We start from the raw sequence: 18800 nt of genomic DNA, 5'->3' as shown, positions 1-18800 counted from the left end.
TAGTAATACTGTGTTGACAAACCGACTCCTAATTGAACATTCAGCTGAGCTCCATATTGTATGAAGTTCCTGACAGGGTTCTTAAAGCCAGAACCAAACAATAACAAGAGACGCTGAGAGTTAAGGCCTAGGCACACTAGGCGACAACTCGATGCAACATGTCGCGGGACAAGTCGCCCAGGAGGGGGACTCCCACATAAAAGGGACGGGGATGCTCGTCGGAAATTTTGAAAAGAACCCCTAAAAGAGACCAATTTGGGCGTGTCTCAAGGTTTTTAGGACCCCTAAAAGATACTTAAATACTGAAAATTTCATTTATATTTGTATATGTCCTCGTGTGCAACCCTAAACGAGACCTTGACGGCTAAAAAATATTGGTATTTTTCCTGGAACACCCTATATAAGACGAAATCCGAATTTACACCCTAAGCGAGACGACGAGCATCCCCGTCCCTTTCATATGGGAGGCCCCCCCGGGACAAGTCGCTGCATCATGACGCCTCGTGTGACATTGTGCATTTTTGTGAAAACCTCTGTCGCTGCGATCAGTTTTTGTCGCTGCGAACAGTTTAAGTTCGTGCGACTGATCGCAGCGAAAAAATAAGCGAAAGCAGCGTTGTCGCAGCATGTACATGTATACACTCCTGCGACAAGTCACTGCGACAAAATCATATAAAAATAACCAATGAGATAGCATCAGAGGTTTTCCCATGATCCCTCAGAAACCCATTTGTTGCAATTGTTGCCCCCTAAAAGAGAGCCTGTTTGCAGGCTAATAAAGACGACAAACAATCTGAGCAATCCGATGATTTTTTTCCTTCACCATGGAATGAAACCACAACTAAAATGCTTATCCAGTTTAATCTCGTACCCAGATGTCTACTTACCACGGTAGTACACATCTGGTCAAGTGCCTTCAGTTCGCCAATCTGATTGGTTGATGAACAGCTTCAGCATTTGCGCACGGATGATGCAAAATTTATTTCGCACGCGCGCGCCGTACGTTAGCTAGTAAGAAAGTATTTGGATTTGAAGGCTTTGCTAAAAACGCGTTCGTGTTTTAAACGTTATCAATGCGAATAAACTACAGATACAGTTTGTAGTTCAAGCTTGTCAGTACAAAATGTTTTAAAAAGACGATATTCGTGGGTAAAAAGATGGGTTAAGAACTTTGCAAATATGACGCGTACTTGACGCGTACAGCTAGCTTGTACCCGTCAAACACAGCGCGCGCTTTTTCCCGCCGTTGAAGGCTGGGTTGAATGTTGTAATTTAGCAGCAAAACATGAGTGGCGGCTTTTTTTCTTCTTCAACTCTATCTCAAGATTGTGTTACTTGTCTTTCCTTGTATAGGAAAGAAGTTCATGAGCCATTGACAGTGGCCGAGTGAGCTTTTTATCCACTAAATTGCCGAGCATGCGTAGTCGCGTTGTGTGTCACATTACTGACACATTTTACGCGAGCAAAATCCGACTTTACCAGATGTTCTCTCCGAGGGTTGAGAAGATCTGGATACGAGATTAAATCCAGTTCTATAAAGAAATTGAAATAGACTCCTTTGGGATAAAAATAATAAACACTATGGGAAAAAGCTTCTCCAAATTTGCTGAGTGTGCACCGAAGAAGCCTCTTGTCGTAGCAACTTGTTTTAGAAGCAGAACACACGTGGCGACTTGTCGCCTAGTGTGTCCCGGCCTTTAAAGGACCGGATAAGAGTTGTATAACAGTTTTTCTAAACAGTAAAACAAGAGAAAACTGTAGGTGACTCTCAAGATAAATTTAAACATGTCCAGATTTGATGAAAGTGTACATATCTATTGAACTTTATATCTGCCAGTAAAGTACCAAGCAAGTTCTTTAAGTCAAAATATCGCCCAATACTGTTGCACTGATATGAAGCGTCATCTTGAAATCACAATGAGTTGCACGGGTCGTTAGCATCCCTTTACGGACTTAAAGGTGAGTTTACGACGCATACGTACGAAGCGTACGGATCTACGACCTGATTCCGAACTCTCTTCTCGATAAAGAGTTAAAGTATTCTAAGTGTCTCAAGTGAGAAACAGGCTAGTTAGTTAACTAACTAACCAACTAACTAACTAACTAACTAACTAACTAACTAACTAACTAACTAACTAACTAACTAACTAACTAACTAACTAACTAACTAACTAACTAACTAACTAACTAACTAACTAACTAACTAAGGTATTTACATAGCTTGAAAGAAACTTTGTACAAATTAGAAGTTTGCTGTAAAATTGTCGCAAAGCAGTCCTGTACTTTCACATAAGGTTCCTTAGCCCCGAGAAAACTTTTTCATTTAAGTTTGATAGATGGTGGGTTAGACTTAATAGTACTCGCCAATAATACGGTTGCCACTCTTCGAAATGGTATAATACAGAGGTGGAGGACCCAGAAATAAATTCAAAAAGAGGAGGCCGAGGATATTGTGACCACCCTCCCCCCACCCCGCGCCGCCTTCTCCGCGTTCAAGTTCGTGAAGGTGTTGCTTATAGCATACTGGTAGCATTTGTGGTCAAAAGTTAAGGCTTGGGAATAAAAAAGGGGACCGCGGCTCCCTCGGCGCCTTCTAAATCCGCCCCTGTAATGACTGTCTCCACGCCTTCCGTCATAGCTAACAGTTGTTCACTGACAATTGTCCGACAGCACCAGCACTCGTAAAACGAGCAGCCCATTGACTTTATAAAATAGACAATAAGGTACCAGCACGTTTCACAGAGAGATCTTTCTAATATTTAGCTATATTTAGTTGTTGATACAGTACAGTTAAACGATTAAAAAAAAGAAATTCATACAACTTGAATACAAACTATATCATTAGCCTGTGATGTAGTCGGAAATAGGGCAAAGAGAACAGCTTACACGTGAGGAAATTCTTGTAGCCCTTTTCTGTTCACAGGCCATTATACCACAGATTCAATAAATTTAATAGTAATCTTACAATATACTCCAGGGGGGGATACTCCCGTAAATTTAGGATAAGTATGTTTCACAAAGATTCTCAAACACTGATGATAACTAGAAGTTTTGTGGACATGTTCTTATATCTGTTTCTGACGCATGGAAAGTTGAACGAGTACTTTAGTTTTAACAGACAATAACTTTATCGTCAATGGCTGGACGTTTATTAATTTAAATAGGATCACACCGGGAGCACAATGCTCAGAGGGGCAACAATGATAAGCCTTTTAAGGACCGAGAACCTCAAAAACAACTTATCCCGAGAAACATGCCTATAAAGCCCGCATATGGGAATACTTCCCTTCGGAATATACTACGCTCTAGTGAGTAGAACAACTTGCTATTAATTTGATTTGTTTGACACCTGAATAAACGCTTGGCTACCTTTCTCATTTTCATTCATTATCTGCTCTCTAAAAACACAAAAAATAGTTCTTGCGTATGTATTGACTTGTCCATTCAACGGTTTTAAGCGAAGCCAGTATTCAACGTCGATCCGTGCTGTACTAGCGTAAAAAGGTCTTCTAGTGAGTGTTGTGTAGCTGCTAATGAGTGATAGCTGTCAGCGGTCTTTGGATGTTCTTTGCCAAACACTTTCAATCTGATGGCAAGTGCACGTTTGGCTGACTCAGCAGCTGATGTATAGTCTTCTAGTGAGTGTTGTGTAGCTGCTAATGAGTGATAGCTGTCAGCGGTCTTTGGATGTTCTTCGCCAAACACTTTCAATCTGATGGCAAGGGCGCGTTTGTCTGACTCAGCAGCTGATGTATAGTCTGCTAGTGAGTGTTGTGTATTCCCTAATGAATGATAGCTGTTAGCGGTCTCTGGATGTCCTTCCCCAAACACTTTCAATCTGATGGCAAGTGCACGTTTCATTGACTCAGCAGCTGATGTATAGTCTTCTAGTGAGTGTTGTGTAGTTGCTAATGAATGATAGCTGGTAGCGGTCTCTGAATGTTCTTCGCCAAACACTTTCAATCTGATGGCAAGTGCACGTTTGGCTGACTCAGCAGCTGATGTATAGTTTCCTAGTGAGTGTTGTGTAATCCCTAATGAATGATAGCTGTTAGCGGTCTCTGCACGTTCTTCACCGAATAGTTTAAGTTTGATGGCAAGTTCACGTTTGCAAGATTCAAGAGCTTCCGCGTAGTTTTTGTTGTTTAGGTTTCCCTGGTCTGCTTGTACAAAGCGCAATATCCATATTATATGCGCTTATAATTTGCCAGTTATTGCAAATGATCAAAATGTTAATACATAAATGAAATATTTAGTAGTTAAGAACTTAGGACAAAAGCTTTTCAAAAAATAGCTGTCCTAAATTTTGTTGAAAATGCTAATACACTTTGTAGCGGACTATGCAGTTGGCAGTAATGAAATGATTGCAATACGACTCTTTAATGAAACTGTTAATATATAAAGTAAAACATGTATTCCATATATAACATACAACCCTGCTTAGCAGCTATTTCCACTTTGAAAGCGCTAACATGGAAGGCACGCAAAATGGGGCGCCACAGAAAACAGCCTTGGCGAGTTGGATCCCCTCGTTAAATATTATTGTTTTATTATTTATTACTTGAGGAGTAAAACGCGCAAAAAAAATCGGTCGTCCTTTTTTTTGCGCTTTTGGAAGAAGCAGCTGCTACGCAGGCAAGGGACTTACGATTCCAGGTACTTAGCAGGGAACGGATCCCCCAGTCATTTTCCGACTTAATTTTGCTGCTAAAATGGATAACATTCACTGAAAGGTGCAGTTTAAAATACCGTCGATCATATTAAGATTTTTTGTACTGTTGTTCTTTTTTCAGTTTGGAATTGAGTAATAAACGAAATTGTAGTTTGCTCATGCCAAAAAAACGCCAAAAGCGTCAAAATATCTGCTTAGTAAAAATCAAAGATTTGTTCATCGAATTTTTTTTATAGTTATGATTAATTTGTAATACAACTTTGTGTCGTTTAATTCTATAATTCTACTCGAAATAACCAATCGGACACACGCTACGCGGTCGTCGTCACTCGTATAATAACAGAACAAACTGGACTTGACTAAGCCCTATTACCATTACTTGTTTGCAGGCTACTACGAAAGCTTATTCTAGCAGGTACCATAAGGGACCGGTCATAAAGTTCAGGGGGGGGGGGGGTAATGTGGTGGGCTATGAAATTTTTCTTTTTAAGTACTGATTTTCAGTGGCCCACCCCCAAATTATTTGACAACATTAGGGCGGCCAACCCCTGGAGTGACACAGAAAAACCTTGTGGCCCACCCCCCAATCAAAACCAGTAATGTAGATAGGGAACATTGGCTTACCACTTTAGTCAGAATCTCCCAACAATTTTCGAGATCGAAAGTTTAAGGAAAGTTTGGATCATGTCAGTGTTAGAATTCCTTAAATGCTATTTTTAGGGCATTCTGGTACAATTTTTGTTGCAGATGTAGTCTCCGCAGTTTTAAGGGATGTACTTATAGTTGGTGGTTTTGAGCTAATGATGTTTGTACAAAGCAAAGTCAGGAGCCCATGGCAAAGTAGAGGGGTCCCGGGACCGAATGCTCCCCGAAAAATTTAGATTTTTAGAAACTCAGAAATACTATTTTAGGCATTCTGGTAGAATATTTGTACCATTGTACATGTAGACTCTACAGTTTAAAGGGATAACAATAGCTTATAGTTGGTGGTTTTGAGTTAATGTGATTTTACATGGCAAAGTAGGGGGACTGGGGGATGTTCCCCCGGGGAAATTTAGATTTTTAGCACCTCAGAAACACTGTTTTAGGCATCCTAATAGAATGGTTGCACTATTATAGATGCCGTTTAATGAATAATTTAACCATGACCCACCCCTAATGCAGTGAATAATTTTTCCTGACCCACCCTTTTTGACATGTTGAAAAATAGTGGCCAACCCCCAATTTTCATAGCCCACCCCCCCTCTGAACTTTGTGAACAGTCCCTAATAAAGTGAAAAGACCGTGATCCGAATTGGAATGGAACACCCTAACTGGTAACAATACAGTGGAACCCCGTTCGGATTGAATTGATACAGGACATTTACCTGAGTCATGGCTCAGCAGCTGAGGATAAGAGCAATGGACTAGTCATGCTGAGGTATAGTCTCTGACTAAGTGCTGTGTTACAGCTTAGAATAACGGCTGTCACCGGTCTTGGAAAAGTTTCTGTCTGATGGCATGTGCACGTTTCTTTGACTCAGCAGCTGATGTATAGTCCCCTAGTGTAAGCGGTCTCTGGATGTTCTTCGCCAAACACTTTCAATCTGATGGCAAGTGCACGTTTGGCTGACTCAGCAGCTGAGGTATAGTCTCCTAGTGAGTGTTGTGTAACCCCTAATGAAAAATAGCTGTTAGCGGTCTCTGCATGTTCTTCACCAAACACTTTCAATCTGATGTTAAGCGCACGTTTCAATGACTCAGCAGCTGAGGTATAGTCTCCTAGTGAGTGTTGTGTAGTTGCTAATGAATAATAGCTGTCAGCGGTCTTTGGATGTTCTTCGCCAAACACTTTCAATCTGATGGCAAGTGCACGTTTCTTTGACTCAGCAGCTGATGTATAATCGCCTAGTGAGTGTTGTGTAGTTGCTAATGAATGATAGCTGTCAGCGGTCTCTGGATGTTCTTCCCCAAACACTTTCAATCTGATGGCAAGTGCGCGTTTGTGTGACTCAGCAGCTGATGTATAGTCTGCTAGTGAGTGTTGTGTAATCCCTAATGAATGATAGCTGTCAGCGGTCTCTGGATGTCCTTCCCCAAACACTTTCAATCTGATGGCAAGTGCACGTTTCATTGACTCAGCAGTTGATGTATAGTCTTCTAGTGAGTGTTGTGTAATCCCTAATGAATGATAGCTGTCAGCGGTCTTTGGATGTTCTTCCCCAAACACTTTCAATCTGATGGCAAGTGCACGTTTCTTTGACTCACCAGCTGACGTATATTCTTCTAGTGAGTGTTGTGTAATCCCTAATTCATGATAGCTCTCAGCGGTCTCTGAATGTTCTTCGCCAAACACTTTCAATCTTATGGCAAAAGCGCGTTTGTCTGACTCAGCAGCTGATGTATAGTCTGCTAGTGAGTGTTGTGTAGTTGCTAAAGAATGATAGCTGTCAGCGGTCTTTGGATGTTCTTCGCCAAACACTTTCAATCTGATGGCAAGTGCACGTTTCTTTGACTCAGCAGCTGACGTATATTCTTCAAGTGAGTGTTGTGTAATCCCTAATTCATGATAGCTGTCAGCGGTCTTTGGATGTTCTTCGCCAAACACTTTCAATCTGATGGCAAAAGCACGTCTGTGTGACTCAGCAGCTGACGTAAAGTCTCCTAGTGAGTGTTGTGTAATCCCTAATTCATGATAGCTGCCAGCGGTCATTGGATGTTTTTCGCCAAACACTTTCAATCTGATGGCAAGTGCACGTTTGGCTGACTCAGCAGCTGATGTATAGTCTTCTAGTGAGTGTTGTGTAGCTGCTAATGAGTGATAGCTGTCAGCGGTCTTTGGATGTTCTTCGCCAAACACTTTCAATCTGATGGCAAGGGCGCGTTTGTCTGACTCAGCAGCTGATGTATAGTCTGCTAGTGAGTGTTGTGTATTCCCTAATGAATGATAGCTGTTAGCGGTCTCTGGATGTCCTTCCCCAAACACTTTCAATCTGATGGCAAGTGCACGTTTCATTGACTCAGCAGCTGATGTATAGTCTTCTAGTGAGTGTTGTGTAGTTGCTAATGAATGATAGCTGGTAGCGGTCTCTGAATGTTCTTCGCCAAACACTTTCAATCTGATGGCAAGTGCACGTTTGGCTGACTCAGCAGCTGATGTATAGTTTCCTAGTGAGTGTTGTGTAATCCCTAATGAATGATAGCTGTTAGCGGTCTCTGCACGTTCTTCACCGAATAGTTTAAGTTTGATGGCAAGTTCACGTTTGCAAGATTCAAGAGCTTCCGAGTAGTTTTTGTTGTTTAAGTTTCCCTGGTCTGCTTTGCTGCTAAAAGCGATTATTTCGTCGACAGAAAGTGAATCTTCGCGTTTGCATAATTTCGTTAACACAAATACGCCAGTGCGATTATAATTGAACGAACCTGTCGTACCTTTTGGGAGTGCTGTCTCAGAGTCTTGAAGTATTCTGGATACCAAGTTACAAAAACACTGGTCGCTTTCATTTGTAGAGAACTTTGCAACTGCTTGGCTCACAAGAAAGATGACTGCAAGTTGAAGTGGCTGGTTCTGCGTGTTGTTTTGTATTCTTGAATGTGTGTTGCGTTGTACGCTTTCCTTTGCGGTTCCTTCGAACTTAGGAATCACTAATAAGCCCGCGTCTCCTACATGTCTGCATTCTTGTAATGCTTTCTTGTAAAAGAGAGATGAATGTACTGTGTCGTTTCTGAAGCTGTAATACAGTGTAAGGATTTGAAAAACAATAATCTTGAGAATTGCGTTTTCTGAATTTGTACCTATCGAAGAAACGGCTTCTTCTAGACATTTCACTCCGTCTTCAACTTTCCCGAGAACAAGCTGAGAGATTCCATTATAGACCAAGTGTTTTCCTGACTGTTCTCTGTCACAGACGGAAGTAGGTTCATGAACTTTGCCATCTTCAGAAAGCAGTTGCTTCGTTTTTCCAGTTTCACCGAAAGCCACAGCACCAAAAGCTTTGGAATAAAGCAGTCCCTTGTAGAAATGATTCTCAAGAGGATTGGCTGCCGTTATTGCTGAATCGTAAATCTTGTTAAACATAGCTTCATCGCTCCTATAAAGAAAGGCAAGAAACAGCTTTGCTTTCAACAGAACATCAAAAACTCTGTCAACTGTCTTCGGTTCCAAACAAGCGTCAATAAGGTTTTGAACAATGTTTTGCTCAACTTCGAAGAACTCGATAAAAGCCAACATGGAATGTCCTGTAAGGAAATTCTCATTAAGCTTCTCAAATAAGGCAATGTAGAATTCCTTGAAGCGAATTGTCGAGTTGAGAACTGTTTCTTTCATTTCCAGTTCTCCTTTTTCTCTTGCTAATGTTTGAAGGAGCTTATGAAACGAAAATTTCTCAGATTTTGAACCAGAATCAATGAGAGATTTCCTTTGAAGTATTTTCAGCATTTTTGCAGCTTCAGTTCTTCTAATACCCAAAATAGCTGCGGCGATCTTTGCATCAAACTGTTCCGGAAGAACACTTATGGATACTAGCGCTTCTTTTTCTTGCGTGGAGAGTCTCTGAAAAGAAGCGTCAAAAAGAGATTTCAGTCTCTGATCGCTGGGATAATCTGGGTTGTCTAACATTTCCACAATGTTCTCTGTAGACTCCATAAACTCATCAATACATTGGCTAGGGTCAGAACAATCTTCAGAAACAGACGAACACAGCAACTTCATGGCAAGTGGTACGCTCCCACAGATCTGCGCAACGTGTTTACAGTCTGAAGTGCTCGCTTGTGGAAGCAATTCGCCAACAAGGTTTTGAGAAGAAAATTCATCTAGCTCTCTTATTTTAACAGCCTGGTGTCCCTGGAAACGTAAATCCAAAAATCTGAGAGATTCTCTTGTGGTTAGAAGGAAGGTCACCTTGTCGCTGCGATTGAGAATTTCTCCAATTAAATTAACAACCTCCTCCTTCACGTTTGGCATGCCACTTTCAAATAAGTCATCGGAATTATCAAGAATGATAACGCAACGATCTACTATCTCATCAAAAATTGAGCAAAGTTCATCATCTGCTGATAAACGCTGGGCTCGAAACTGTTCATCTTGAAGCGTAGTGGACTGACGAAACAAGCCAAGCAATTTCGATGTTAAGTCGCTTTTTGACTTAAGTCCGCGTAAAGAGAGAAAGTATACCGGCAGACCTTGTGCTTGGAGATGATGTCCCACTGCGATTGCAATGGACGTTTTGCCGAATCCTGGTGAACCCCAGACTGAGATGAGTCGAGTAGATTCTGAAGTCACGTGACCAATAACCTCGTCACATTCTTTCTCGCGTCCAGTGAAGTTGGGAACCTTTGAAGGAAGACACGATCTTGGTAGACAGGATTTTGATTCTAAGAAAAGGAAAAATAGAAAACGCTTCAGATTAGGCTTCAATTTTGTTTAAGTCAAAGAGAAATTCTTATTTTTTTTGTACCAGTAAAGAATTTTATGCCGAATTTTGTGCCGCTGTTAAATCCAACCTGGTGCTAACCTTACAGAATCATTTGAACAATATCGAGCCATCTATCCAATTTACGGTTGAAAGAGAAACAGAACGGAAAATATCCTTTCTTGACGTCACTGTCTGTCGACAAGACAATGGCCAACTCTCCACTAAAGTCTATCGCAAACCGACACACACAGAAAGATATCTCTCGTTTGACTCCCACCATCCGGCTGCTCACAAAAGGGCGGTGGTTAAGTCTTTGACTGATCGTGCAAAAACTATTCCATCTTCTGTTGATCAACAGTCAAAGGAAATGCAACATGTTACCGCGGCACTCAGGGCGAATGGCTACCCGAAGCGCTTTGTGATTGATGTTAGCAAACCGAAACGACCTTCTCAACAAACGCCTGCAACTGAACCTGATGACAAAAAAAGGTTTCTGCATTTTGCCGTACATCAGAGGGTACTACGGAACCAATCAAGCGAATTTTAAGCAATTATAATATCAAAGTTGCTTTAAAACCACACCAAACCATCGGCAATTTGTTTCCCAAACCTAAAGATCCGGTGCCAAAAGATCGAACTCGTGGCGCAATTTATTCAATTCCCTGCCAAGTTTGTGACAAAAGCTACATCGGAGAAACGAAACGAACATTTTCCACCCCACTCAAAGAGCATCAAAAAGCAGTTGAAAACAAACACTCGCACAAGTCAACTTTAGCGGAACATTGTTTTCATTCTGGCCACACCACCTCTTGGGAATCGTCAAAGATCCTACGTACAAGCACAAATTGGCGCCAAAGACGTATTTTGGAGGCTTGGGAAATAAACACTTGCAAGAATCCGCTAAACCACGATGACGGCATGCTTTTACCGCACGAATTTCTAAATTTAGCCTTTAGGGACAAACATTAGCTCTCGATTTGCATATTATATAGAAACGTGCTTTTTGTTATTCACTTATCACTTCCCCTGATGAAGGCTTTAGTTTAAGCCGAAACGTTGGGACATTGCGGATATTTTACGAACATTTTTACAACAAATTTTTAACCAGAGTAACGTTTTAATTTCTTAATGAATTTCACATCGTCAAGGAGTAATATTTTTAGCAAATAGTCTTGAGAAATATTAAATGAATAAAAACAATTGGGAATTTGCAGTGGCATTTAAACAGAGTGGCTCTTTATCCACTGTTAAAACATATTAGAATTTAGAAGTGTCGGTTTTTGTGATGCTTATCCGATCTCTTCAGTCACTTGCAACAAGAGAGGATAAGAAATAGCATTCCTCTATCTTTATTTCACTCTTTGCGCAACTAGCGTTCAAAACATCCATGCAACACGCGGGGATAAAAAACTAGAAACCAAAATGATGTTCCAAAAATGACTTGAGAGGAATTTTTATTGAAATAAGGTCTGTATGAGGTATTACCTCTCCTCACTTCATCCCCATTTTGCTTATAATTAAAAGACCCGCTGGTAAGGAAAGGTCCTGAAAAACAACAGGCCGTTACACAAAGTATGTATTCGCCTTAAACTAACAATAGTTAGTACCTGATTTCTTATTGATGAATACTTCGTCAACCTTTCGGCTCAACTCGGCAACTTTCTCGCTCATTTCTTCTTTCAACTCCTCTTTATGGAATTCTAACTGGTTCTTTAGCTCCTGAAATTCCTCATTTCGTTCTCTTAATGCTCGTTCTACATCTTCATGCCGTTCCTGGTTCGACTGCGCAATATCAGATCGTATGCTTCTAAACTCATCCTTAACGCCTTCCTTGAGAGATGTGCTTTCTGCCTGAAGCTCTTTTTTGATGTCTTTTCCCAGCTGGTTCTGTAGTTCCCGAAGCTCCTTTCTCTCTCTCGCTGCTCGTTTTACATCTTCTTGCCGTACCTGGTTCGATTGCGCAATATCTGATCGTATGCCACTTAACTCATCCTTTACGCCTTCCTTGAGAGATTTGCTTTCTGCCTGAAGCTCTTTTTTGATGTCTTTTCCCAGCTGGTTCTGTAGCTCCTGAATCTTCTTTCTTTCTCTTGCTGCTCGTTCTACATCTTCTTGTCGTTCCTGGTTCGATTGCGCAATATCAGATCGTATGCCACTTAACTCATCCTTCACATCTTTCTTGAGAAATGTGCTTTCTGCCTGAAGCTCTTTTTTGATGTCTTTCCCCAGCTGGTCCTGTAGCTCCTGAATCTCTTTTCTCTCTTTCGTTGCTTGTTCTACATCTTCTTGTCGTTCCTGGTTAGATTGCGCGATACCAGACCGTATTCCTATTAACTCGTCCTTAACATCTTCCTTGAGAAATGCGCTTTCTGCCTGAAGCTCTTTTCTGATGTCATCCTCCAACGTGCGAACTCTTTGTGTAGGAAAGTCTGCCTCAGTCAAACCTCCAACGGCGTCAACAGGATCTGTCGTCACTCCAAGGGCATCGAGCGCGTCTTTAGTTAGTTGTATGTATTGGTCAAATGTTGGTTTGTCAATCGTGGAACTTGATGAATGGCAAAACGCATTCCGCAAAAGACGTAGCTGGTCAATCGCCATTGCGAACGTTTCAGCGTCGTCTCCACTCGGGCTCCTCACTGAAGCATGGAACTTTCCATGAGGTAGTTTATGGGGCTTCACGTACAAATCACTTAGTGTCTTGTGGTGACCTGCACTATCTGGTAAAGCGAAGGACCGTGCGAAGATAGTGGCTTGGAACAAGGCGGTACAATCCCATTCATTGTAAGAGAAATTTGTGGGAACTTTGGTTTTTCCACCTTCTGTGGCGAGGAACATATTTCGCACGGCCATGGAGTCATCCCACGGTTGAAAACTGGGAAGATGTCCAAAGGTGTTGTTCCACACCTGTTTGAAGGTTTGTCGTAAGGCCTTTGGGAATTCATTGAGGACCACGAAAGCGAACTTGAAATAATTCAGTTGTTCCTTTGTAAACGGCTGTAGAGCCATGACTTTCTTCCTTTAAATGTGAATTAATCTCAGTTCATAAGTGTATTTAGATCAGTTCAAATCACCATTGTGCCTGTGAAAGAACAATGTCAACGGTTACTAATAAAAAAGGAACCCCTCCGATTTAAGGTTTTATGTCTCTGGAGGAAAACGTAATTGAAGCAGAAATTTATTTAACGAGAAGCAAATCAGTGGCCCTCAATAATTATGTACAAAAAAATAAAAAAATACACAGAACAATACGAATATTAAAACTATGAATAAACTATGAAATATTACGAATAAATATCAATTATTGATATGATTTTTGATACCATTCGATAGAAAACAATAAAGGAAAAGTATTTTAACTAGTCCATTCTTCCCAGGCAGCGCTGTCGATTGCATCTTGCATGCCATCTCCTGTATGGCGTTCTCGTGTCGATGAAAGTCCAGCTCGATTCTATATATGCACGGGAAATGTAGCCCTCCCGAACGTTTTCATCTTTTTGCTTCATATGGCGTTGCTATAGCGAGACTAGATGATTACACACCGCTACTTTGGCCACAACTTCCTAAAGCTTAAAGGAGAAGTTCACTCCAGAATGGCCATTAATTGTTTTTACGCCTATAAAAAGTTTATGCAAAGATATATTATTCACCAAAATTTCAGCTTCTAACGAGCGCTTAAACCCTAAGAAATCCTTTTCTGAAGTAACCCAAAACTCGACAACTGAACGCCGCCATCTTGGAGCTGTTAATGTATGCGTGACGTCAAAGAGCTCAGCCTGAAGTTGAGCGGGAAAATTTTAATTACTTCAAACTCCTTGTTTCTTTGTAGTGGCTTTTGTTTGTCAAAATGCCTGTTTGTGCAGCTCCATTTTGCTTAAACAGAGCTCCAAGGAATACAAAAAGAGGTATTTCGGTTTTCACCGTCTTTCAATATTTAAAGAACAATTGCTCAAAAGCGGACACAAATATTTGTGTGTTCCGGCGTTAAATCGGGGTTCGATCGAGTTCATTATCGAAGTGCAATTTTCTGCAACTTTTTCAGGTTGATCTATTATTACCTATCCTTCGAGACCCTCGATTTTTCTCGTCGTCCCGCTCGACAGTCTGTCTCTGGGTCTCCGAGGATGATCATGTTACCAATGTTGCAGTATTGCATACGGTACGTGCATGTTGCAATCAAGATTTGTGACAAACAGAACATAAACAGCCAATAAGTCCATAAACGGCAATGTCGCCAATGTCCTTCGCGGTAATAAACGTCCTCCTCCACTGTTCGCGTCAGTCATGACGACATGAACGCGAACATTGCTGTTTCGTTTTGTTTACAGCATCCATCCTAGTTATTTTACGCCGGACGTTTCCTTGAACATTATAAAAAATTACCAAAGTAGCAGACCGTACCAGTTTATCGTAGCAGCGCTACTGAAAAGAATATATTTACTTGTTTGCTTGACCACAAATAATCGCCGGGACCTCGATCAAACGCCCCCAGGGTTTATTTAAAAGTTAGCAGTTTTGACCCGGCGTTTATACGAAGCCGGCGTTTAATCGGGGACCCGCGTTCAATCGAGAAAATACGACGAAGTCAACAACAACAACAGAGAGTTTCTCTGGTTGATTAGAAATCCTCCCTGAAATAAAGTAAAAAAGTGAAATTATATTTGTATTGCGTTTTCCTTTTTCTTTTTTTGTGGGTATTTTCACTCAGAAGACTGTATCTGTGATCGTTTTCGAAGCAGTCTTCCGTATAGTTTTCGGAACACACAAATATTTATGTCCGCTTTGCCAGGAATTTTTCGTTTCTGCCCATTCTTATAATCCATTCGTGAGCATTTTTTTCTTTAGATATTGAAAGACGGTGAAAGGTTTTTTTGTATCTCTTGGAGCTCTGTTTGAGAAACATGGAGCTGCACAAACAGGCATTTTGACAAACAAAACAAAACAAGGAGTTTTGAGTATTCAAACTTCAGGCTGAGCTCTTTGACGTCACGCATACATTACAAGCTCCAAGATGGCGGCGTTCAGTTGTCGAATTTTGGGCTACTTTAGAGAAAGATTTCGTAGGGTTTTAGCGCTCGTTGGAAGCTGAAATTTTGGTGAATAACATATTTTTGTATAAACTTTTTATTGGCGTAAAGAAAATAAATGGCCATTCTGGAGTGAACTTCTCCTTTAACATCGATATCATTCTTGTATTTTTACCATAAAAACAACATCGTGTCCGTGTTTAACTTGTAGAAATTGGCAAAAAATAGTTTTTTGATAAAAGTCGATAGCATTCGATAAACCTATCCTTTCACCCCCTAGGGGGAGCACTTCCTATAAATGGGCTACTGGGGATGTGCCGCTGGATGGGGACGCATTTTCACGACTGGACTGACGATAATGGCGTCGCCTTTTCAAGTATTTTATATAGGGTGACTAGAATGGGGTCACACTTTTCCGGGATTTTGATAGTAAGAAAATTCTGGCAAATTGTGATTAATAAACTGAAAGATTCGCCGAAAAATATGTTACAGTATTTATTGCTGTTGTTTAATATTTGACAAACGGCTCCCAGAAAGTGACTAAGTTGGGGTCTATAATTCGCGATAGAATATGACTATAATGGGTTAGGGGTTCTGAGGGGCCAGCGGCACATAGTGCCACATACTCAATAAAGATTGACCCAAGTACCCCCCCCCCCCGGGCCTTTCGCATCCTTTCACTCACACTTTTCCTTTATCGATTTCTATCGAATGGTATCAAAAATCGATATCAATAATTGATATCGATTGCTATTGATTGTTATCGATTATCGGTTTATCGATTGACTACGCCTGGCCTTACAGGATTATCTGATACACTGTATGTCTGGAAGTTGACTGATTTGTTATGCAGGTAGAGAACAAAGAATGAATGGGTTGGTTTCAATTCTGTAAATGTTTTTAGAAATTGCTTGCGTCTGTTGAATGCCTAACTTTTTGCGTAAACTTAAAGGTTTGATAGAGGAATATATAGGTTTACATTGGCCGACTGAAGTATTAGAATATACTTCTAGATGCTCCAGCCTTTTTTCCAGCCCTTCTCTTCCTAGCAAAGACTATATTTTCTAAACGAAGTTCAAGCTAACGCTATCATAGGGTCATGTTTTCTTTAACGCCCAAGGAAAATATTTTTTTTCCGTGGACGGTCACGGGGGCTTTAAAATATACGATAGTTAGTATTGGGTTTCTCAGTAAAGAGACTGTCTACGCCCATGGACCAATGCGTGATGAAATCGACTCATCCCTTTGCATCCCTTAACCGAGGCTAGCAAAGGAGAGGGGAACGTGAACCCGTTTCACGCACAAATTGCAACCAAATCCACGTGTCACTTATACTTGAAACAGCAGAATAATAAAAAAAATCACGAATCACGTTGTTCACGCGTCACGGTCTAATTTTTGCCCTCATCACGCGTCACGCATAAACCCTTTGCTTTCCTCTAAGCCGTTAAACGGGTTTTTCTTTGATTTTGTAGAATTTCCTTGGAAATTGTGGTTTTGATGTAAAACAGTCAAGAAAGCTCATTCCTATGCTTTAAAAAATGGCGACTCTTGGTGTGATTAGTTTAATATGTAACTTCAGTAATGGTGGTCATTTTCATGAAGGCAGTTGGCCACTTTAAAGAGTCTTCAAAAGAAAACCTAAACTAAATTGAGTGTGGCTTCGACTCGGTTTGACATCAGTATTTCATGTGACCGTACTGTTTGCGTGCCGAATTTCTATTCATTGACAACCTACCTACATTAGGTAAAATTCAAAAAATCATGGGGACACAGTTAAACTAAAAACAGTGGAATGGAGCAGGCACTGGAAATAGCTGGATTGACATTTACAAGAGCATGTTGATTTGGCATTGCTCATTGTGTGACCCTGTTCATAAAAGCAGTTTACTGTCATTTATTTGTTTATAATAATGCATACCCAGCATTTCACCAAGAATGTAAAAAATATCTACTTTGTACCAAGATAGTTCTTGCCAAAATAATACTAATAATTGTCACAGAGCCACCATTAATATGATAGTTGATGGTTTATATTCTTTGAGCATTAGGAGTCGGAAAGTAAACATGCTAGCTTGACCCGAGCGAGGAAAAGCGAAAGGACGCCAAAAATATAAACACTACAGTAGGGCGATTTAATTTGAACAGAAATTTGCTTCCTACAGTGCTTATAAGAAAAGACCAATCTTTTGTCTTTTTTGTCCTTTGTCCAACTTTGCAGTGATCCAGTGCGGAGATCGAATCTAAAACGCTCGTCCAAGCATGTTTTTCAAAGAGGAAGTGTGTCATTTTACTGATCAAAGATGCTGTCATTGAAAATCGATATTAAAACCCACAGTATATTAAATTAAAATTCTTCTGATTTCATGTAGTTCGATACATATAGGTTCAAACTTCAGACTGGCGTCGACAAATTAAATAGTATGTGTTTGCGCATCCAATAAAAATAGCGGCCTAAGCCGCGACAATTAAGTTCTATTTCGCATTGTCGTAGTACGCAGACAGACTAGGTCAGCGTCAATTTAATCTCTCAAGGAATCTCTTGGCAGCAAAAAATTTGCTCCAAATATATTTACTCAAGGATCGTTGAGAACTGGATAATGTTCGCTAGAAATATTATAATGAATGACTACTTACAGTTTGTTGAAATTTCACACAAGAACTGAAACATAAGAAAGACAAGAAACTGCTTTAAAATCTTCACTGCCAGAATGCAGACAATGCAGGGGCTGGGAGCGGATTAATGCGATTTCAGGCAATCGCTTGGTTGCGGTTTAGAATATGAATAGGTACTGCTGCTTTAGATCGACTCTTTTCTGTCTTTCAGTTGTGTCAGCATAACCCGTTACATTTCAGAATGATAGAGAACTAACTGATCAAGAAGTATGCGCGGTAAAGCGAATATAAATAATAGCTAATAATCTGCACTTTGTTGTTCTGTCCCGACACGTCAAAGCTAACATATAATAGCAAAGTTTTTACTTACCTTCAATATCAGAGACGTTCCTTTGGAGAAACAATAAATCTCTGTGTTTTTTGACAAAAAAGGTACAAAAATATATATAAGATACGAAAGAATACAGAATAGGATAACCTCAAAATAGCTTTGTTGTCTCGTTTTCTGGGAAATAACCCGATATCAAAGCTTGAGAACATTCGAGAATAACGGGTCAAAAAGTCATTCTCGTGACTGAGTCTTTTGTTTGCTTGCCAAAGGATATCAAAACCGAAAGTGGGTGTTTCTATTGATCTAATGTTACTTGGCAAATGCTAGTCTTGAAGGAGATCATATCTGGGCGTGCCTCAAAGCTGTATTTGACCCCTACAGTGACTAAAAGATACTCGTACCATTCTAAACCACATAAATAAAAGCTTTTATTGACTTATCTGACGATAAAAACCGAGTCATTGAATGCTTTCATGCATGAAGAAATGTGCCATAGTTTCACCCAGTTTAGTCTCCTTTGGACAGCCGTTGCTTGGGCTCGTAATGCAACGCTGTTACGCCGCAAAATGTAATAATCGCCGCAAAATGTAATACTAACGCAAAATGTAATAACAATCGCCGCAAAATGTAATAACATTGACGCATAATGTAATAAAGTTGTTAACGCAAAATGTAATAACTTTTTAATGCAAAATTAAATGTAACAAATTTTCTAGCGCATAATGTAATAACGCAAAATGTAATAACTCTAAATTTATATATATATA

General features: G+C 40.3%; 2 protein-coding genes across 3 annotated transcripts in view; one reads left to right on the top strand and one right to left on the bottom strand.

Annotated features, from left to right (window-relative positions):
• LOC144641571 (GTP-binding protein Rit2-like) overlaps window positions 1-18800 on the top strand; it is a 158510-nt gene that overhangs the window by 20877 nt on the left and 118833 nt on the right. The window lies entirely within an intron of this gene.
• On the bottom strand, window positions 2747-18210 carry LOC144633160 (uncharacterized). 2 transcript variants are annotated; one of them, XM_078492080.1, is made up of 5 exons: window positions 18073-18210; window positions 17724-17748; window positions 11670-13141; window positions 6236-10021; window positions 2747-3941 (listed from the first exon to the last, which is right to left on the bottom strand). In XM_078492080.1, the coding sequence occupies exons 3-5, from the start codon at window positions 13066-13068 to the stop codon at window positions 3454-3456; spliced, it is 5673 nt and encodes a 1890-aa protein (XP_078348206.1). In that variant the 5' UTR covers window positions 13069-13141; window positions 17724-17748; window positions 18073-18210; the 3' UTR covers window positions 2747-3453. The 2 variants fall into 2 exon arrangements, with proteins under 2 accessions (XP_078348206.1, XP_078348126.1); XM_078492000.1 differs by lacking the exons at window positions 2747-3941; window positions 17724-17748 and having other exon boundaries at window positions 5882-10021; window positions 18048-18204.

Source organism: Oculina patagonica, chromosome 1, assembly GCF_052425735.1.
Source record: "Oculina patagonica isolate OP01 chromosome 1, crgOcupat, whole genome shotgun sequence".
Taxonomy (NCBI): Eukaryota; Metazoa; Cnidaria; class Anthozoa; order Scleractinia; family Oculinidae; genus Oculina; species Oculina patagonica.
Note: the sequence above shows the minus strand (reverse complement) of the source record. Positions and strands in the feature narration are given on the sequence as shown.

Excerpts from the sequence above, each read along its gene's own strand:
- LOC144633160 (XM_078492080.1), bottom strand. The coding sequence starts at position 13,068 with ATGGCTCTACAGCCGTTTACAAAGGAACAACTGAATTATTTCAAGTTC. Across the intron at positions 10,022-11,669 it reads ATTCATCAATAAGAAATCAG|AATCAAAATCCTGTCTACCA; the intron begins GTACTAACTATT and ends TCCTTTTCTTAG. Across the intron at positions 3,942-6,235 it reads GAAAGTGTTTGGCGAAGAAC|ATTCAGAGACCGCTACCAGC; the intron begins ATCCAGAGACCG and ends TTGGCGAAGAAC.